We start from the raw sequence: 23963 nt of genomic DNA on the forward strand, positions 1-23963 counted from the left end.
GAATCAATAATCGAGGTCAGGCAAATTCCTGCTTACCCCTAAAGAGATGCCTTCCTCATAAAGAATTAGAGCAATTTTAGGATAGAAAATAAATAATTAGTAGCCCAAATGTGTGTGCATGTGTGTGTTCATTAATGTTAAATGCTATTTTCATGATGCATCATGCTATTTGCATGATGTAGTACAGGAGCAATATTGTTTCAGTAACCACTATATTTCAGGTATTATACAACATGTTCAATAAGCATTATTTCATTGAACAGCCAGGGAGAAGACCCTATCTTCATTCACAAGTAAAAAATCTGAAACATAGTAAATCTCTAAATAACTTGCCCAGTTTCACAGAACTGCTAACTACCAAAATTGGATACAAAATCAAATCTTTGTTCAAAGCTAATGCTCTTTACACTGTCAATAATGTTTACCTATTTAGGTTATTCATACACTTAAATTGTAAACAACATAATTATATAAGCTATTATGACTTTACTTACATTTATTACTCTCATTATCCACTGATAACTACTCATTTATCTTTAACTGTCTGAAAATATGTTCCCATCCTTTCTACTAAAATATATGAAATTTCTACTGCTAGAATACACTTAAAAATGAAAACTAATGACCTGGAAAATATAATATATAAGTCCCTCATCATGTTTGACCAATTAGTCTATAATCCCAAATGGTCAAGTAAGGTCCATACTGATAGTTTTTGTACTGGTTCAATAATATCCAGTTATCTACCTGTCCAGACCATATTCTTTCCAATATTCCTTAGGACTGTGATACATCAATTATTCCTTCCCTCTGAGTGACAATCACTTCTCCCCTTAAGTAGTGCTTCTTAGCCAACAAACATTTTAAAACCTTTCCTAAAAATAAGTTTCTCTGAACTTGCTATATCCTCGAGCCAGTAGAGGCATGACTACACCTAACATCAAAGCAGCTGTTCCTGGAGGCAGGCAAGCACTAAAAGACATTATTCTTACTCTATCTTCTACTTGATAGGTCTTGCCTATACATATTGGTCTTGATAATCATTGCACCAAGATTTTAATTTTAAAAATGTTTCAAGGAACCACTTTTGGAATGTACTCAGGGGGAATTACTGCCCAATTTTATAAAGCCCCTAAAAGCTGATTCTGAGCTAATGATATACTCCCCACCCTGATAGGGATATTATAAAAATATCCTTTGTTAATCATTATCTATAAATTAGGCCTGCTAAGTATGGATTTCCATTCTGATTAGACTCAGCTAAATCACTTGTTCCTTCCTGAAGTTCTTCCTATATTCACAACCCACACTAAGCTGCATCTCATATGGATTCTTACAACATTTAAAGCCTGCACTTCCTTGTCCATGCCTTGATTATATTCTACCTAAAGTTATGCATGAGTTGTCATTTTTGCTCCATAATCATTTGTATATTTTCTAGAGGACCTAAACAATTCACTTATTTTTCATTTATCTCCTAAAGTATATATAGGACAATAATAAAAAAAAACAACAAATAAATTAATAACATAAAGAGATTATAACTTTATAAAACAATCTACTTTTTATGTGTGTGTGGTGCTGGGGATTGAACCCAGGGTCTTACGCTTGCAAGGCAAGCACTCTACCAACTGAGCTATATCCCCAGTCCCTACAATCTACTTTTAAGCATCTACATATGTATAAAAATGTGGTTAATACAAACCATTCGTTAATTAAGCTAAATCCAAAACTATTAAGTCCTTTCAAGAATGCTAGTGTTGGGCTGGGGTTGTGGCTCAGTGGTAGAGTGCTACTTGCCTAGAATATATGTGAGGCACTGGGTTTGATCCTCAACGCCACACAAAAATAAATAAATTTTAAAAAGGTATTGTGTCCATCTACAACCAAAAATAATTTTCAAAAAGAATGCTAGTATTTTGCTTTGAACTTATAATACATACATTGTTAAAATAATTTAGATTTTTATTTCAGACCCCAAACCCAGTATGTTAAGGTTTTAACAATACATTAAATATGAACATAGCTTACCAACATCAATGGCCACACTTAAAAATGATCTGTGAGTCATAAGTTTCCTACTAGAAGAACCTAGGTTTAGACACTTGTCAGAAGAAGATATACAAGTGATCAACAAATAAATGAAAAAGTGTTTAACATCTCTAGTAATTAGAGAAATGCAAATCAAAACTACCTAAGATTTCACCTCGCTCCAATTAGAATGACTGTTTTCCAAGAATACAAGCAATGACAGGTGTTGGTGAGGATGTGGAGGAAAAGGCACACTCAAACATTACTGGTGAGGTTGCAAATTGGTGCAGCCACTCTGGAAAGCAGTATGGAGTTTCCTCAGAAAATATGGAATGGACTCATCATTTGATCCTGTTATCCCACTCCTTAGTTTATACCCAAAGGACTTAAAATCAGCATACTACAGTGATGTAGCCACATCAATGTTTATAGCAACTCAAATCACAATAGCTGGATTGTGGAACCAACCTAGATGCCCTTCAATAGATGAATAAATAAAGAAACTGTGGTATATATATATATATATATATATATATACAATGGAATATTATTCAGTCATAAAGAAGAATAAAACTATGTCATTTGCAGGTTAATGGATGGAGTTGGAGAATATCATGCTGAGTGAAATAAGCCAATCTCAAAAAACCAAAGGCCAAATGTTTTCTCCAATAAGTAGATATGGATACATAATGGAGGAGGAGGGTAAGGGAAGAATGGAAGAGCGCTGGATTGTGTGGAGGGAAATGTGGGAAGGGGAGGGGGCCAGGGAAGAAAAGACAGGGTAATATTATTTGTCTCATTCCACTATGTACATGTATGATTACACAAATGATATGAATCTACAATGTGCACAGCCATACAAATGAAAAGTTGTACCCCATTTGTGTAATGAATCAAAATGTAGTCTGTAAAAAGAAAAATAAATAAAAAATAGATACTTGAAATCACAATGAGTGCCAGAACCAGGATTCCAACCCAGCAGACCAACTCCAGAATCCATGTTTATGTTTATGTTTTTGTGTTTTTTCCAGTATTGGGGATTGAACCTAAGGCCTTGCACATGCTAGACAAGTGCTCTCCCAATGAACTACATCCCTAGCCCTTGAAATTACAATGAATGATTCATAATTACATAGAACTGTCTCAAGAATTAAATTACACCCCCATTATCATTTAATTGATGCTTACATTTTATGAAGCAGGAAAGTCCCAAACAAGATGATATTATTTTTTACTATTAATGCATCTGAAATTATCGTAATTAGTCCAATGACACAGCTTAACCAGTAACTGTATGTCAACATTAACTTCCAGAGCAGAGAAGCTAGTTTTCATTGAACCCTTCATACAAACATATCATACAATCTGAGCTATGAAAAAAATAAACTTGAATTTTAGACCTTTGGAAATCACTGATTCTTGGTGGTTCCATACCTAGTAGAAAGGCACAGAATATTCCAAATAACTCTATCTAAAATAAATTAGGGAAAATGAAAACATCACCAAACAAGACCGAAAATTTTTCTACTGGCTCAATTACTATTCAAGCTTCCAAAATTTATGGCCAGAAGTAGAAAAGAATAAAGATCAAAACAATTTAAAGAACACTGTTGTATTACTTAATAAAAAAAAAATTGGCTGGGCCTCTAGCTCAGTGGTAGAGCACTTGCCTCACACGTGTGAGGTACTGGGTTCAATCCTCAGTACCATATAAAAAAAAATAAAGGTATTGTGTCCATCTACAACTAAAAAAATTAAATTTTTTAATTTTTTTAAAAATCAGTGATTAGATTTACATAGAAAAGCCAGATCACAAAGGGAAAAATACGAGGTAGAAATATTTGCCAAGAAATGTCAATTTCCTCCATAAATAAAGACAAAATTAACCATTTAAACTTACATTAATTTATTATATCATTAAATATAGATTTAACAATCTCTCTGTGACTGAATAAAAGAAAGATAAAAACAAATATATTTTCTTCCTAGATGGTTTACTAGAAATTGTACCATAAAGAATTTCTTGACATTTGCTTTTAAGTATATTTCGCAAGGACATAAAAGAGGAAATCACACCTGTTTTACTAATGACTTCTTGTAACTCGGCCATAGAACTGATTATTGCAGCAAGAAGGTCAGAACTGGTAAGCCAGCTAAGTGCTTGTAAACAACGTAACTGTTCCCTTTGATGTTCTACAAAAATAGAAAATATCCATTATGAATTGCTCCAAGAATTTCACTAAAACTCATATTTAAAATTCATGGCAGGGTTCAGTGATTTAAGAAACAAATCAAACTTTGTACACAGAGCACTGCCTAGTGCAGAAAAAAATCTACAAGATATATTACATTTGATTGATCTAATTTACTAATTTATAGATAACTGTTAACTGAAACTAAAAAGAAACTTTAATTGTATTTATATTATTTAGTAGACTACTTTTTAAAAAAGTTAATTGAATACAGTGCTTCCTCAGAATAATCCAGCATTTAAATATATATGTATAGTAGCTGGAATATTTACATTTTTGTCATTCAATAGATTTTTAACTCTTATCATTTTATATTGATTCACAGAAAGTGAAAGTAAAGTATAATTAATTCTAAATCATGTTGTTTTAGATTTTCTTATTTGAAAAATCACCATACAAATCCTTTACTGCAAAAAGAGGATTCAAACATAATTAAGCTACATAATGTTAAAATTATATATATTTGCTTCTTTAAATTTTAATCAGTCTATAACCAAAAAATGTGTATTTATATAAAATGTACATTTATCCATACACCACATATGTACTTACACATATTCAGGACTAAGTTACATAATTTGATACATTGCATGACTTTTGTAGAATAGTCAACTACATTCCCAGTTACTTTATTTATATGCAACTTAGATTTTAAAAACACAAATTATCTTACTTGGAAATTTATGCTTGTCTTTGGGCTCTCCTGTACACACTAATATGCCTATGCCTTCTTTGAAACTTTCCATCCAGGTAAAAAGAGAAGCACATGACTGGCCCAAAATCTTGAGTCTGTTTGCTGCCAAAATTGCAATAACACCTTTCCGGAATATACGTATCAATCCTTTGAATGGTCTTTTCTTCATCTTCACTTCCTCTTGCTTCTTTTCCTCTACTGTTGACAAGGCTTGGGCTAGAGTTCGAATTTCCAATTTGAACAATTCAAAGGTATTGACCTGCTCCTGGAGAAAATCTCTCTGTGTAGATAAGGCACATGATCTGCTGTAGAGGGGATATAATGCCCCAGTCATCAAAGCACAGGCTGCCAGCAAGGATGCTTGTTCTCTTTGAGTCTTTGACAACATGTTTTTGAGGTGTGAATTTTCAATAGCCAACTGTTCATGTGACTTCTCAATATGGTTTAATTTTTCCATATTTTTTTCTGCGATTTCTTGAAATTTCTATAAAAGAAGTCAAATATTTGATCATGAAACAACTGAGCATTTTACTAATTTCTCTTTATACAAAGAAAATAATCTTTTGCTGACACTACTTCTTTCCCTTCAAAAGAGTCACGTTCTAAAATATCAAAAAAATATATAAGATATAGGTCAAATGTGCACATTGATCTCTAAATCCTCTGACATAGAAACTTTACGTAGAATGCCACACATAAATTTGAGTACTTCTTGACTTTCCTGTATATTTGTGCATAAATACACATATTTAGAAAATGTACTTTGTCTAATTTTTTTCTCTTCTCTTCTTCAATAACTTTTATTTCCTGCTTTAAAACATAAATTATACCATCAATAAAGGCTCTGCTATATGTAAAAAGACATTAATTTTTGCAAAAATAAACAAAGGGTCAAATCAATGATGCAAGAAATATCATTTAATTGCCTACCACTTAGGGATGAGAAGGGGTTGACTCAGAAACTCATATCAGTTTCTTTTTTCTTACCTCTCCAAAATAGAAGGCTGGATATAGAGCAGTTTCAGTGGTGGGAGAAAATACTAATTGTGAGCTGGGCCTCAGCAGCTCTCTAATTTTTTTCTAAGGTTCTTACAATTCAAATTTTAATTAAAAAAAAAAACTAACTATAATAACCATATTATAATAAGCATTTTGAGCTGCTCCTAGAGAAAATTCACAAGAAAACAAACTGGGCTCTCTATGAAATCTTAAATGTAATGATTAAGATATTGCTAAGGTAGAGAGCAATTTTACTTATATGTGTGTGTGTTTATTTATTTATTTATACATATATACATATGTACCAGGGATTGAACCCAGTAGTGCTTAACCACTGGACCACAACTCCAGTCCATTTTTTAATTTTTTTTATTTTGAGACAGGGTCTTTGTGTTGTGTCTGTGTATGTGTATGTGTGTGTGCTCACGCGTGCACACACCAGGGATTAAACTCAGGGGCATTGACCACTGAGCAACACCCCCAGTATTTTATTTAGATACAGAGTCTCAATGAGTTGCTTAGTGCCTCGCTTTTGCTGAAGTTGGCTTTGAACTCCCTATCCTCCTGCCTCAGCCTCTGGAGCCGCTGGGATTGCATCCAGCACACCCAGAAAGAGCAAATTTAAAAGATAACAGATCCCAGTTTCTTTTACTATTCATTTATCATTCAATAAACATTACTGACCACTAATCATTATTGATTACTAAGTTCCATGTGCAGGACAACAAACAAGTAGGTCAATTATTATGTTATAATATCATGATAGAGATATGCCAGATTGCCAGAGGATCACCAAAGGGATTTTAACAAAAATAATGTTCACAGGCTTTGGGAAGGATATAATAATTAAAGGACAAGTGGGAGCAAGGTATGTAATAGAAATAACAACAAAAAAAGCCTTCCACTAATAAGGAAGCTAGGCAATAACTACTCTTTAACAATCTAATTTAACCCTTGCAAACTACAGTGACTTAACAGCTTCGACTGGATTTTTATTTGCCCAGTGAGTTGCCATAACTTAGCCATGGGCCTATTTCTTTTGAAAAGCACACTGAGGGAGTTCAATTTTAATAAGGTGGTCATTTGGAGGGAGAAATATTAGACTCTCTAACTGTATGAATAAGTGAAGTGCTATCTTCATTATGAAAGAATCCTTTGGAGACATTAAGGAAACCATCCGTGTATTATTTGATTAGACTATACTATGCATAAAATTTAATGTTAAACTTTGGAAGAGGTATGTGATGAGTGTGACTGATTCAAGAGCTACCCTCTGAAAGCCTAGAAGAAACAAAAGGCTAAAATTGTCATTAGCAGGAAGACCTAAAAGGAGATCAACTTGGGGCAAACCATATAAATTCTTGACCACTCTGCAAAATTTGGGTGTCAAAGACTTTCATGGATAATGCTGACAGGTAGTAGTCAAAAAATTTCACACTTGTAGAAAGGTACTAGTGAGGAAAATAAATTCAAAGAAATGAGGTTTCCCTAAGGTGGACAGTGGACAGAAGCACTTCTTAGAGATGTAGTTCTCAAGATTAGAGTACCAGAAGTATATAAGAAGTTGCTCTCTGAACACTTCAGTTTCTTGGATGCTTTTCCCTGGCAGAGAGAAAACTGTATTTTAGACATGGTTTTCATGTTTGTATACCATACCTTAACTGCTTTACTTGTTCCAACTCTTCTCTAATGCCTAATCCAGCCACCATACCTAGGGTGGTACTGTGAGAAATGAAGAAAAGGGAAAATAAAGGCATTGGAATTTGCCCCCAACCACATCTCCACTGATGGCCAAGCTGTGGCAGAAATGGTCTACCAACAGAACTGTGTTCCAGGGGCTAGAGTTATGGCTCAGTGGTAGAGCATTTGCCTGGCATGTGAGAGACCCTGGGTTTGAAACTCAGCACCACATATAAATAAAATAAGAGATCCATTGACAATTAAAAAAAATTTAAAGGAAAAAAAAAAAAGAACTGTGTTCTAGAACTCCAGGAAAACACCACTAGCAAAGCAAGTAATGTTCCAGAAGGACCAAGAAAGGACCAAGAAAGTCTGAGAAGCAATAGCAAGGGTGAATTACTTTGAAGCAAATGTAAAGACAACCCTCTTAAGGTGGTGACCTTTAAGAAAAAAGGGACACTCAGGCTGTAATAGATAAAGAAGAAAGAAAGGCATTTTAAAGTAAGAGCCAGAAAACAGGATAATGTTCCAAGAAGTACAAATAATTCAGAATGCCTGAAGGAAAGAAAGAAGATGGAAATTTGAGAAGTATGGAGATAACAGAGAATTGAGAGCCCTATGTGCTAAGCTAAGGAATTTAACTTTATCTGGAAAGCTATAAAAAGACATAAAATCCTGGAAGAGTAACATACTTGGCAAATGAATATAAGAATTGGAAATACTAATAGAGTCTTCTAAGGAGCAGTAAAGTTTCAGGGTATGTAGGTAGTATGTGGAAAGCAAATGGAATCACAAAGGTTAATTCCATAGTCTCTCCAAAATCAATTCCACCTGTTCAATTAAAGGAAAACTATAGAAAACCTGAAAAGATAAAGAAGCAGACTAAATAGTTGGGTAAATGGAAATAAAAGTGAACCTCTGTATCTCAGGCAGAGGTGTGTTTTCAATAACTTTTTTTGAATAAAAAATCTTTGAAAGAATGGATTTGTTAATGATATTTTATATATTTCAAAACAATATGCAAACTCATTAGTCAATACCAAATGGATTGCTGAAGGAAAGCTAAAAGTAAATAGGTCCCTTATGGAAAAGATTTAGTCCATTTTTGCACATGACAGATCTCAAACTCCTTCACAATATACAGTTATTACTTTCAACTAGACTCTGAGGTTGATAGTTTTTCAGATAATGAAACTGAGGTTTTAGTGAGGTTAAATAATTTGCCCAAGGTCTTTCATCTGGGTTTAACTAATCCTCTTAGCTCACCTTGCTGTCTTTACCACCAAGGTTTTCCTCTGGAGTCACATTTCACATGCCTTCCCCATAAAGACTTCACCTTTTCCCACTATCCTCAAGTTGATGAAAAAGGAGAGGTCAGTCTGCTTTTCCACTATCCAGACATTAATATTACTACTTCTCTTCACAATTTAACATTTTCTCTAGCACTCCCAAGTCATTTTTCTTCCTTCTCCTCTATACCATTCAAATTCTAACAATATTTCAGCTCCTATCTATTATATGACACTTTCTACTACTATCCTTCTCATTCACACTGACCTTGACTTTTGGTGAACTGAAGCATATAATTTCTACACTGCTACTTACTAATTTCATATGTATATATCTACTCTCTCTCAAATACAATAGATTGCTAGTTCCTAGAGGGCAGGAACTATTTATTGTGGGGTCTGTCCTCATGCTCTAAACCCTATAGGTATTTAGTAAATATTGAATGAATTAAATAACTCTTTATAAAATCATCCCTGGTGCTTAGCACAGAGTTTTGTCCATAATAAGCACTGAATAAATACCTGAAGAAAGAAAAAAGCTTTAAAATATGAAGAAAACTATGATAAAAAAGAGAATTCCAAATATAATTTGGAACTTATCAGCATGTCAAAATTCTGTTTTAAATTAATTGTGACTTTCCACAGGGACTTTCAGAGGTATTACATTATTTACTGTGAATTATTCTTGAAGAACAAAGCCTGTTTGATGGTGAGGCTGGAAACCACTACAGAGCAAATTTGCCTTAAAAAAAAAATCCAGTGTTCTCCACCCAAGGAGATTAAAGGACAATATTTTTTAAGCAAACATAAGGAACATCACTTTCATATGGCACAAAAGCATTCCTAGTACTGAAATAACCTGCATCTTAGTGTATTTAACATCAAAAAATAATATTCTCAAATTCCTCCCCCAAAAAAGCATTCTTATCTTGAAATATTTTAAATTTAAAGTATAGGATGCATATCTTTTACACAGATCTTCTTAGCGTATCAAAAATACTATATAATTTCATTAGTTTTTCTTTTCTTGCTGATAAATTCAAAACGCATCCAAAATGATGATAAAGGATAGCTTCTTTCCTTAGTGAAACACCTACCTACTTCCTGAAATACAAGCTTTCAGGGACACCTTATTAGTTTCCAGAACTCCATGAACTCTGAGACTTTTGGCCCAAAATTAATTACTTCCCTAGGAGTAAAATTATTTTTTAAACCACTCAAGCTTGGTAAAAACTGCAAACTGGACATGCAATGACACGTATACATCAAAGAACTTCATTTAAAATGTTGTATTTGTACAAATTATTTGTCTTTTTATATAATAGCAATATTGGAAAATATAACACATATTCACCTATTTTTCCTATGATGTGAATGTTTCTCTATTAAAAATAAAGAACATTTTGTGGAGAAACTGGAACCCTCATACATTGCTGATGGGATGCAAAATGGTGCAGCCACTTGCAAGAATGGTTTGGCAGTTTCTCAAAAAGTTAAACATAAAATTGTCATATGATCTAGTGGTCCCACCATCTGTGTAGATACACACTATATATGTGTCTATTTGTGTATAACCACGCATACAAACACATGCATTTACACAAACTCAGTAGTGATATTTAACTTAACACTATTTTTATTATGTAAATTTTAGCAAGTCAAAAATATATGCTAGCCAAACATGCCTATAATGCAAGCAGCTCAGGAGACTGAAGCAAGAGGATCAGGAGTTCAAAGCCAGCCTCATCAATGGTGAAGTGCTAAAGCAATTCAGTGAGACCTTATCTCTAAATAAAAATACGAAATAGGGCTGGGGATGTGGCTCAGTGATTGAGTGCTCCGAGTTCAATCTCTGGTACCCAAAAGAGGAAAAATATATATAAATATAGATGTAGATATAGATATAGACATGGATACAGATTTATACTAAAAATGATATGTCTGCTTTTACTCTCATTTCTAATGCAATACAAATTATAAATTTCCTTTGAATAAGCCGTGCCCTTAGAAAATCAGTTTTCTTTATCATTAGATAGAATAAATGTATTGATCCAGGAAAGATGCTTAATTTGTGTACTGTTATAAGATATTATCTCAGACTACTTGGAAGGTTAGCAATATTATCCCTGAATTCTGATCCATTCCATGTCTTCCTTCTTTCTGGAGTTTCAGATCCTGGAGAAGACATAGGTTGGCTCCAGTCTCCTCCAGGAAGTCTTCTCAAACTTTGACAACTTCCTCTTCTAAATTTGTAGCATTCTTTTCTCTTCTAAATTTATAGCATTCTTTTGGCAATTAATTATGCACAGCCTTCTGGTAAACTTTATATAATGCGATTGCTCACAATTGCTCATGTGTCTCTCCAACTTAATATTATACTTGTTGAGGAAAGAATTATGTTTTATACCTCTTTGTTGGTATCACAGTATGAAACACACGTCATATATATATGATATATAACATTTTAATAATAATTAAAGAATTTTCTTAATATTCTTACCTACAGTAGCTACTTTAAAATCAAGTCTACTGTACTAAACTTCAGTTTCTCAGAAATACAAATTTGTGTGGATAGCTAACAATGTGGAAATAGTTTTTTCATACATTATCATGTTTAATTATTAATTAATCAAGAATTACTTGGAAATATGAGTTACAGGAATAAGAAACTGAAATGTCATTAGACCTATTTTCAGATATTCCTTTAAATTCAAAAATAGCATATATTTCTAAGAGAAATAGTGCTACAGTATAATGCAAAAATGATTACAAGTTAAAGATGGTAGTAATGTATTAAAATAGTCCATACATTCACTTTGTAATTTCTAAATGCCAAACAATGTGCTCAACATTTAACATTGGTTATCACCATTCTAATGCAGTCCCTAGAATTTCCTTGGTGCACAAACGTGTTATCAGTTGTCTGAACCATAGTTTCCTCACTTGTGAAATAGAGATGATGCTTAAATGACCTATCTCCTATGGCTGTGATAGGGCTTAAAAACTAAGTTATGCAAAAGCATTGAAAAGTCTATTGAACATTGTGCAAACTCAACTGACAGCACCATATTAACAAAAATAATTTCTCAGGCAATTATGTGAAAAATAGAAGAATTTTCTAGAATTTCATTAGAGGTACCTACTCACATTGATTCAATCCGTCAAAATGTCCTTTGCATACAACTGTATCTAACTCTCTGTGAAGCCAGCATGTGTACCTTAAGGAACAACAACCCTCAAAAATATCAACAAGCTCCACTTTACCTCTGAATATTTTTTTAATTCAATTATTAAAACTTTTAAATGAGTAAGCCAGATTTCTTGCCAAATGCACTCTCAATAACAACATGAATAAAATGCAATGTACTATGATAAACATAAATTTCTTTCATTTTTTTTAATCTCCATTCTAAACTCACCTGATTTTACAAAAATGTCAAGTAAAGCTAAAGGGTTTACACAATACATCGTGTTACTCTTACTTAACTGATAGTGAAAAACCTTTACTTCTAGAAAGGAAATTCTTGTTTCAGTAATTTAATCTTCTTCAGATAGAAAAGAAACAACAACATAAATACTAATATGACCAAAAAAAGTTAACAAATGGAATGGAGTGTGGCATTTGGCCCAGAAGTTTCAATAAACATAGACACTTAAGATTTATTTACATGATGGCTCAATTGTATTTAAATTTAAGAACTACCCTACCATGTGGCTGGCAAACTTAACCTAAAGTAAAAACAAGCTATGATACAAAAAGCAGGTTATTAGCTCTACAAGTTTCATTTATCTAATAGCATTTAACTATTTAAAAACTTATTTATTCAAAAGTCTTACATGTAACTTTATTACTTTTTTTCAAATAAAAGTAATTTGAATCCAATTTTTTTTAATTTAACCATCTGTCTTTCACTGATATCCTTACAATAACAAACATTAGACTCAGGAGTCTATAGGTAAGTCATTTGTTTTGCAGCAAATGATCTCTACTAATGGCTATGTTCATTCTGACATGAAACATCCCTACAACCCCCAATTCTAAGAAATAACTATGAATTTTTCCCACTCATGTTCTTATCAATATAATTTTTAAGTGCATCAAGTAATATAAAAGGACAATATTTTTATTTCCATTGCAGTTTTTTTGAGGGCAGATCTGTAGAATTATAAAAAATTTCTGAAATGAAATTTAGAAGTCTTATGTATAATACCACTTTATCAAATATAAAACCAAAATGATTTTCTGCTGTGTATCATATTATATTTGATGAAAATTCAAATATATACATGATAAAGAATATGTGCCACATTATAATATTAAGGTACTTTGAGTGAATAATAAAATGATAACTTTAACTTGCAGTCACATGAATCAAAGCCTAGGGTGTAACAAATTCTTCAGAGAAAAGTCTTCAGTAAGCACTTCTAAAACACTAGTATTTGTGATGACAGATTGATTCCCTTACTTCAAAAGAGAATTGCTATACATTCCTACAAATACAGAGTAAACTAAATGTGTTCAAGACACTCATAGGCAAAGGAGAAAGTTAGAAAACTCATAACTACCTGAATTAAGAATTTACAAAAGGTTACAGTAATTCAACCACTTCAGGACTGAAAAAAGGACAGAATATAAATAGACTTCATTATAGAAAAGCCAGTCTTTTCAACAAATGGTACTGGAAAAACTAGGTATCCGTACAACAGGAGGGGAAAAAAAAAAAAAAAAAAAAAAGCACAGCAATGCAAATCTCAGATATTTATAAAAATTAACTTGAAATTCATCCTAGGCCTATGTATAAAACCTAAAATTATAAAATTGCAAGAAGAAAAAACAGTACAAAATCTGATGACCATGCACTTAAGCAAAGAATTCTTATATGCCACACCAAAAACAACCTATAAAAGGAAATATTGAAAAGATGGTCATCTGTTTTATCAAAACTGAAATGCTCCTTTGCTCTACAAAAATACTACTAAAAGGATGGCAGAAAATTTTTACAAATAACATAGCTGACAAATGACAAATTCAAAATATGTAAACAATCCTCAATGTTCAGCAATAAAAGAACACATAATCCAATTAAAAATAGGGCAAAAGATCTAAACTGATAATTCACCAAAGAATACATATAACAAAATAAGCATATAAATAAATGTTCAATTTTTACTGCTCTTTAGGGAAAATGTAAATGAAAACACCAATGACACTCCACTACACACCTACTAGAATGACTAAAATTAAAAATAAAAAATGATGAAAATATGCTGGCACAAATGCAGAGCAAATAGAACATTTACACTGCTAGGGAGAATTTAAGATGTTACAGCTACTTTGGAAAATGATTTGACAGTTTAAGTTAAATATACACTTACCATTTACATAAGAGAAATGAAAACTTAGGATCACATAAAAAATTCTCCATGACTGTTTAATGCATCTTTAGTGATAATTGTCCCCAAATTTCAAAACAACCCAAAGGTCTGTCAAGTATCTGGATAAACATTTCTACAGGTACACAACAGAATATTACCCAGAAATAAAAGGAATTAACTACTGATACATGCAGAACATAAATAAATCCCAAATATATCTTTCTTTCTTTCCTTTCTTCCTCCCTCCCTTCCTTCCTTCCTTTCTTTCTAGTACTGGGAATTGAACCCAGGAATACTCTATCACTGAGCTACATCCCTATCCCTTTTTATTTTGAAATAGGATCTCACTAACTTGCCTAGGCTGACCTCAAACTTGCAATTCTCCTGTTTCAGCCTTCCAAATAGCTGGGATTACAGGTGGGCACCACCATGCTCAGCCCAAATATATATTTTTTAAGTGAAAGAAGCCTAACTCCAAAGGCTACATGCTATATGATTCCATTTATACAACTTTCTGGAAAGAGTCACAACTATATAGATAGACAAAAAAAAAAAAATCTATGCTTCACATACACGGTCAAATGTTTTTTTCACAAATATACAATGGCTATTCATGAGGAAAGAAAAGTATTGAACTAATTATGTGAGAACAGTAAGTGTAGGGGGAAAGTGAACCTTAGCCTCTACCCCTCTACCTAAGATCACATACTTCATTGCAACTGACCTCAGACCTACATATAAAGATTAAAACTATAAAACTTCTAGAGGAAAACCTTGTAGTACTGAAAATTTGTGGAGAACATAAAAATAACCAAAAGAGAAAATATACATAAGTTTGACTTTGTAAAAATTTTAAAATTTGTTATCACCAAAAGAAACATTAAAATGAAAAAATGAATGAGAGGAAAAAATATCTGAGATACATAGGCAGATCCTCCTTAACTTAAGATGGGGTTATAGCCCAATAAACCCATCATCAATTGAAAATGCATTTAATATACTGAACCTATGAAACATCATAGCTTAGCAACACAGTACATTATTAAGAGCATGGTCATTTACCCTTGTGATCATGACTGGGAGCTATACCTTGCTGCCACTGTCCAACATTGCAAATGTATTATACTGCATCTCACTAGCCCAGGAGCAGATCAAAACCCTACTATCTGAATATCACTTTCATATCATGGTAAATTCAAAAACTCATATGTAAAACCATAACTTGAGAACCATCTGCATACAACAAAGGGTATGTACACAGGATATATAAGAACTCTTTCAATTCAATATGAAAAACACAAACATCTCAACTTTTTAAATGGACACACACTTGAAGAGATATTTTATAAATTAAGACATTCAAACAGCAAGAAAATGTATTAAAAGTGTTCAACCATCATTAATCACCACGAAAATGTAAATTAAAACCATAACGAAATGTAATTTTTTTTTTTTTTTTTGGCACTGGGGATTGAATGCAGGGGCACTTAACCACTAAGCCACATTCCCCAGGCTTTTTTTGTTTGTTTGTTTGTTTTGAGACAGGGTCTCGCTGAGTTGCTTAGGTCCCCACTAAGTTTCTGAGGTTGGTTTTGAACTTGCAATCCTCCTAACTCAGCCTCCTAAGCCGCTGGGATTACAGGCATGTACCACTGCACCAGCATAAAATGTCATTTTAAAACTACTACAATGCCTCAATTACAAAGACTGACAAAACTAAATGCTGCAGTGGATGTGGAACAATGGGAACTCTCATATGTTACCAATGAGAATATGAAGAAATAAAAGCATTTTGGAAAAAAATTTTTGGCAATTTCTTATAAAAATACCCCTACGTCATGATCTAACAATTGTACTCTTGGGTGAAGAGTTAACCAAGAGAAATGAAAACATATGTTGATAAAAGACTTGTATAAGCCAGGCATGGAGGCACACACCTGTAATCCAATGACTCAGATGGTCACAAATTCAAAGCTAGCCTCAATAATTTAGCAAGACCCTGTCTCAAATAAAAAGGACAAAGGACTAGGGATGTGTCTCAGTGATTAAGCATCCCTGGGGTCAATCCCTAGTACCAAAAAAAAAAAAAAAAAAAAAAAAAAAAAAAGGCTATATTACAATGTTAGTAGCATGTTTATTTACAAAGCCAAAACCAAAAACTGGAAACAACTCAAATATATATCTACTCACTATCAATCGAATTGTGATGTAGTGGGGCTCAGAGTGATTTAGTGTTTGAGCACTTGCCTAGCATGCATGAGGCTCTGGGTTCAATCCCCAGCACTGGAAAAAAAAATGCAGCGTAGCTCAAAAACAGAATAGTATCCAAGCATAAAGAAAACTGAAACTACTGAAAAAATGCAAGTAACATTATATTCAAAATCTTAATATTGAGTAAAATATGCCAACTACCAAAGACTAAATAAATACTGAATGATTTCATTTATATGCAATTCAAAAACTAGTGAAACTAACCCATGATGACAGGCATCAGAACAATGGTTGCCTATGAGGAGTGAAAACTGACTTGGAGATAGAACGAAAGAATTTTCTGGAATAATGAAAATGTTTCAAGTCTTAAGTAGGATGATGATTACATGAGTCTTTAATCAAAACATCAAATTACATACTTAAGATCCAAGTACTTTAAAGTTACATGACCAGTGTAACTCCACATCATGTATAACCACAAGAATGGGAAGTTATACTCCATGTATGTATGATATGTCAAAATACATTCTACTGTCATGTACAACTTAAAAGAACAAATTAAAAAAAAAAAAGAAAAAAATCCATGTATTTCATTCACTGTATGTCAGTGTTACCTCTAAAAAGATAAATTGTTTGGGTCTTTTATTTTAATAGTAGACAATGTATCATATAATAGTCTGCATACAATGAATAAATGATGACTTTTAGAAAGCATATTTATTGATTCATTCAAACTCATACAGAAAGGTGTAAGTTCATGTGGAGTCCTTAAGTTTGGGAATATAGAAAAGTCTGATTTCAAGCACAATGAAACCAGTTAATGGCAAATAAAAACTAAATACATACATGTGTAAATGTACATGTGTGTATATGTGTGTGTGCATGTGTAGATGGATTTTTTTTTTAAATAAGTCTTGCTGGTATAACCCTGAATGGACCAAATTGAGACATTAAATACTGAATGAATCATGGGAAGAATCAACATCTTTCTGGCTCCTAAGTAACCTATCATCGAAACAAAAGTGGCCTATTAATAAATACAAACCAAAAATATAAATATATACATAATTATTATGATTCCTGATGAGCAGGAATGATAGTTAACAATATAAGTAAAGTTAACAATAATTTATATGGGAAAACCATGGTTATATCAACTACCAATAATTTCTATTCTCAGCGAAATCCAACACAGTATATATATTTAACAGTCAATTATCTTGCAGTAGGGCCTATAACTGTAACCCTAGCTCTTACATATTGTTAGTAGATATAACAATAACACCAAATGAATAAAACAATAGTTCTTATGAGAACCCCCATAAATGCGGCAAACTGGATAAAAGGATAATACTAACACTGACAATATTAAACAAATCTCTTAACCTTTAATTTTTAAAATAAAAGATATATAATTTTAGCATGTAATTGAACAATGCATCCTGAGATGTTTTAACCAAAAACTCATCTTTCCAAACTTAAGTGAAAATAATCCTTAATACATACACATAATACCTATCTGTGGGTATATTTATGTTTATATGATCGTGTGTGTGTGTGTGTGTGTGTGTGTGTGTGTTTCTAAACAAGTTCTGTGGGGTTCTCATAAAGTTTTAAATTGATTTGGAATTGGTATGAAAAAAATCTGGTCAAACCCACTTTTTAAAGCTTTTTGTACAGTAGCATACCTGTGCCCTCTTCTGTACCTCGAGGAGAAGTTCAGAATACTGCAGTTCCAGTTCCTTCTTTTGTTTATGCCAGCAGCTCTCTTGGGCTTTGATCTGTTCTGCCACTTTGTTAAAGGTGTCTTCCTGAGTCTGTTGAAGCTCTCTCATTGTGTCAGACTTGTTTTTACAGATGTACTCTAGATGGCTTATCTATAAGGAGAAATGAAACAGAGTGAGATATACTAACAAATCACTTCCATCACAAAACAATCCAAATCTTCTACTATATTTTATTAGTTAAGATCATCTGAAATTTTTAAGTTAAAATATAAATATACTAATAGGAATTAGCAAGATAAATTATGATATTTTAGCAGAAATAGTAACATTTGTAGACTTAGACAACAAACTTTTATTCTTCTCTTTATGATAAAGTTACTCATTCTATAATCAATTTTAATGAGATGATTAAGAAGATATTCTTACTTCAGGAACCAAAATTCTATCTATTCAGCTATCGAGAGGAGAAAGGAAGAATTCAAATGAGAATTACAAATCTTGGCAATTACACATTACCAAGCCAAATGTTTCAATCATTTTTAAATCTAACAAACATCAAAAAGAAAAATATTATCTTCTAAAATGTATGACAATAAATGATGTTCTGAAACTATGAAAAATTTAACTGATACCATTCTCAGAGGGTTAAAACACACTCATTTTAATTATCAGTAATTTTAAACCCATTATATACACATTCTCAATCACAAACAGCATCTGTACTTCTTACACTTTAGTCTCTCATTTCTCAGTACTTCTCAATGCCTCTGGTTGTATTTGCCAATAGAATCAAGGTAAAATGTTCAACAATAAGAAATCTCACCCTGAAATTGGGCTGTTTTATTTGTTCAACAGATTTTTTTTTAAACTTACAAAACAGTTTTTCCCTTCCTGTCTCTTAAGAGCAAATGTCATTTTTAACTAAGACTGAGATTAAAAAAAAAAAAAAAAGAAAATAAAGAAATAAATAAATAAAAAACTGAGACTGCATAAACACGGTTCTAACCAGTTCAACAGACTCAGGATAAAATACCTTCAACATTGACATGTTGATCTTCTAAACCATGTAAATTTTCTGTAACCAAAAGCAATTATTGGAAAAATTCCTAGGCTTGTGAAATGGTAAAGTGACCATAAAAGTTTACTGTTTTGTTCTATAAAATATACATCTTACCTTCTAAAACATGGATTGGGCTTTCTTATATACAGTTTGTTGTATTTCAAGAAACAAGTCATAAGCATATAATTTAAAATTTTCTAAGTGCTTTTAAAATAACACCTCATATTTCCTAAGCAAAGAATTTTAAGATCATGTTTTTGAATAACTGTATCCTGTTTCTATTTTATGCTAACATAAAGAGTTGGTTTATTAATGTAAATGACTAAGTTCTTTGAATTGCTTCATCAGTAAGATTAATTTATTTTCTTTTAATTAGGTCCCTGTGGCTAATACTGGCTAGTAGTATTAGCATGTCCTGCTCAGAAAGTGGAGCTTAGAGACTTCATACAGACTTCAGTCACATTTACATGCCCACAGCAATGGCATCAAACTGAGTTGTAGACAAGCCATAATTAATGGTATTGAATTATTAACATCCAAATTCTTTTTGAAATAAGATGAATGTCAGCCCCTCTTAATGATACTGTGATGTGGACAAATGTCACTGAATTTAATAGAGGTATCTAGTGCCTGAGGACAGTTACCTTCTCATTAGCCCTGGTGAGGTCTGCAATGAGGGCATCAACATTCTCCTGCAAGACTGCACAAAGCTCAGACCAAGAGAATTTATCCAACATGCCTTCTGGTTGTTTTATGAGCACACAGCCTGCTACCAAGTGCTGATACAAGGTATGAAGGAAGGTTAGCTTCTCCTGCAAGAAAAAAAGACAAATTAATTTGTTTGTAAACATTATAAAGAGGTAAGACACATAATACACTAGTGAAGAATTTATTTTTAAAACTTAGAAATTAAAATACTCAAGTTTCAGATACTGTCATTTAATGACTTTTTAACATTCAAAACCAAGCATTAGATAGACTACTTGGAATTGCTTATGCTTGGTATTCAAAACCAAACTCTGATATCGAGAAGCCAATAGATCAGGGTTCAACCCCAGCTTTGCTGCTCATAAGGATGTGGTCTGAGTAAGCACCTATTCGACTCCCTTGATGTAACATGAGGTGTTCAGACTTCTTATTTATGAACCTTTCTAATTGGAAGTCAATATGTCAAGTCTATAATTTCATGTTTACATTTTCTAAAACGAATAAGTCAAATAATACAGAGAAGAGTGTTATTCAATTCTGATGAAGAAAAAGTTATACCAATATCTGTACTTTACACATACACAATTACTCAGCTTTCTTCCTACTCCAGAGACTCCAGTTTCCTTACCACTTATAGGAAATCTATCCCAAGCCCCTTAGGCAAAGTAGAGAGTGATATGAAAGATATGGAAGAAGGACTCATTTGTTTTCCCCACTTATAAGTTTATATAGTATGTGCCACACTGGGCATTTATAGGTATTTAAGCATTATAGGCAAAAAAAAAAAAAGTGTTGATATAGCTGCGTAAGAAATATTTTCAGAAATGTCCAATTAGAAATATGCTTCTTTAAAGGTCCTTTAAAAGTACATTATTATTATTACAATAACTAAACTATCTATTGTTGAATGACCCAAAAATGTTTACTGTAACCTAAAATTTGGAAAAATCTGATCCTATCTTGAACACACAAGAATTTACTTACTGTAGAGTTAAATAGCCCCCTTAATAAGGTATTTCATCTATAAAGTCCCAAAGCATGGAACTCAAAGACAAGGTAATTGTTAAGTTGCAAAATGAATATCCTATATGGATAAAATAAGTTCCCTCAGGATGCTTTTGTAGATCAGTAAGAAAACTTTTTTAAAAAGAAACTTTAAAATGAGAAGTCTAATCTGCTAGATTAAAAAAAAAAAACACTACAGTATGTAAAAAGGTTTTGGATTGGAAACTGTAGAAATTGTTTTCCTGAATATTTCAAAATGTGTATAATCAATTCATTCTATATGCCACCTTACTTTTTCCAAATACAATAATTTTAAAACCAAAGATTTTAAAATGTGGTTAAAACCACAAATTTGAGTCAAGAAATCCGAAAAAAAAGGAATTTGTAAATGTGCTATGCTTTTTTTTTTTTTTTTTTTTTTTTTTTTTTTGTAGTGCTAGGAATTGAACCCAAGACCTCACACATGCCAGGAAAGCGCTCTGCCACTAAACTGTGTCCGCAGCCCTGCACTGTCCTTTAAAAAGCAGTGAAAGATGGCTTTGCGTTAGGTTAAGATGTATAAATATATTAAAAACTATAAATACCCAAAGGTAATATTCAGGCACTAAAATCTTTCTCCTCTACATTTGTGCCAAGGGATCACATTCATCCTTAAGAAACATTCTTTGTCATCCTTTAGCTTGGGCTATGATAAACCAAGCATGATAATCATCCATTCGGCGTGAAAAGAGAATCACAAGATCCAAAATCAATTCACACATTTTGAACCCAACCACAATGCTGTAGACATGCTGACTTTACAATATAGTCAGGCTTCTAGTTTCCTTTACTCTAATCATTATCTGATGTGTAGAACAATTTCAATCCCTTCATGTGGACACAATTTAAATCCCAGACTGTAAGAAGAGTGGAAAGAATGTTTCCTTTTGCTCTCTTGGCATTCCTGTTCCTATTTGTTAGAGTAATGAACTCAATATGCAGGATAACTTTAGATAAACCAATTCCACTCACTACACTAGAGCAATATCTCATGGGTTAAAGAAAATATAAGATAATAATTCCATTCACACAGGCTCATACAGAATATGAAATTTTTATATTTTAAGTCATTAATAAATAAAAATGGGCAGACAACTCTCCAAGTCATCCCAAGGAAGTTTTAATTCTATAGAACTTTTATTTTTCTAAATTTTTGTTAATACCCTACAATTATAAACAGTAAGGACACAGTCTACTAACATAGATATTATTCCTACTTTACAAACAAGAATACTGAGATGTGAAGAGACTAGCTATGTGGCTTGGTCACAATTACATTGTTAGTAAACAGAAATACCAAGTATCCAAGTTCAGGTTAGGTCTATCTGATTACAAAAATCATACTTTTTCCACCATACCAAGCTGCAGAATTACTGAAATAAAAAATAATTTTGTCATTGGCAAACAGACGAACCTTAAAAGAACAGTTAAGAACTCAGCAGCTTGAGATATGATGATCTAAATAGTCAAGGAAAATTGATGGTCCAAGTGATAGAAGGGTTGAACTATATTACTTTTCTCACAAAACAGGATGACACCCCTGTAACGGAATAACTGATTTTATAGCTGTCATGAAGACTGCAAAATACTTAGCTCAGAATAAATTTTTTTCTGTTTTTTAGGGACTTTTTTTCTTTTTTTGTGGTACTAGGGATTGAACCCAGGGGTGTTGTCACACTGAGCCACATCTTACCCCTTTGTATTTACTTTTTTATTTTGGGACAGGGTCTCCCTAAATTGCTTAGGGACTCACTAAGTTGCTGAGGCTGGCCTCAAACTTGCAATCCTGTTTAAGTCTCCTGAATTACTAGGATTACAGCATGCACCACCACATCTAGCTCAAATTAACAATTTAAAAAAAAAATTTTTGGACATAATAACTTATTTATTTATTTATCTATCTATCTATCTATCTATCTATCTATTTATTTATTTATTTATTTTACATGGTGCTGAGGATTGAACCCAGTGCCTCAACGTGCTAGGCAAGTGCTCTACCACTGAGCTACAATCCCAACCCTCAGAACAATTTTTTAAAAATATTTTTTTAGTTGGCAATGGACCTTTATTTTATTTACTTATATGCAGTGCTGAGAATCAAATCCAATGCTTCCCACATGCTAGGCAAGCGCTCTGCCACTGAGTCACAATCCTAGCCCCAATTTTTTAAATAAATCATATATGAGTAAAGGTAGTCACGTGGTACATATAAACACATAAAAAAATATAAAACTGAGATTAGTGAAAATCTTCCCTAGCCATCTTCCAGTTTCAGGCAATACCTCCGTGTCTTTATGGAAAGCCTGGGAAAGTTTCTGCAGTTCACTTTCACACTGAGCTGCTCGAGACTTTTCTTTCTCCCAACAGTGCAGCACATTTTGTAGCTCCATTTTTAAAGTGCTTATTAAAGCCTCCCGGTCTGCACATTTAGTGCGTAAATGACTTAATTCTTTATGAACATCAGTGAGTTTATCTTGAAGTTCCTGTCAAAGACACAATTAGACTGTAGACCATACAGGAGAGAATCAGGACAGCAAGCATACAAATACAAAATATGAAACGTTCAAAGCTAATACAAAAGAATCAAGCAGTTACTTAGATATATTTTCCAAGAATAATATTTTAGCTCAAAAGTTAGAAAATCTGTTGTGTTTCAGCATTTACATAAAATGTGAATAAAATGGCTTATTCCAAAAGCTCTTTGAAGGAGGCTTTATTTTCAACTCATTACAAGAAAATAACCTGGTGATTCAAAAAATTTTAATAACATTTTATGTAATAAAGTAAATCTTTTTACATTTAATATAAGGACATTTACTTTCCTATGAATTCCATACTAATACAAATCTCAAATATGTGGCATAAAACCCTGCTGAACTATTAGTTTCTTAA

The 23963-nt window shown here is 32.6% G+C and overlaps 1 protein-coding gene across 1 annotated transcript in view; it reads right to left on the bottom strand.

The window, feature by feature from the left end:
- Ccdc171 (coiled-coil domain containing 171) overlaps positions 1 to 23963 on the bottom strand; it is a 370550-nt gene that overhangs the window by 202169 nt on the left and 144418 nt on the right. The window contains 5 exon segments of the mRNA XM_047523648.1: positions 4108 to 4224; positions 4957 to 5461; positions 18221 to 18409; positions 19964 to 20131; positions 23354 to 23554. Coding sequence (XP_047379604.1) covers positions 4108 to 4224; positions 4957 to 5461; positions 18221 to 18409; positions 19964 to 20131; positions 23354 to 23554 — 1180 coding nt within the window.

The sequence above is a fragment of the Sciurus carolinensis genome, chromosome 14, assembly GCF_902686445.1.
Source record: "Sciurus carolinensis chromosome 14, mSciCar1.2, whole genome shotgun sequence".
Lineage (NCBI taxonomy): Eukaryota > Metazoa > Chordata > Mammalia > Rodentia > Sciuridae > Sciurus > Sciurus carolinensis.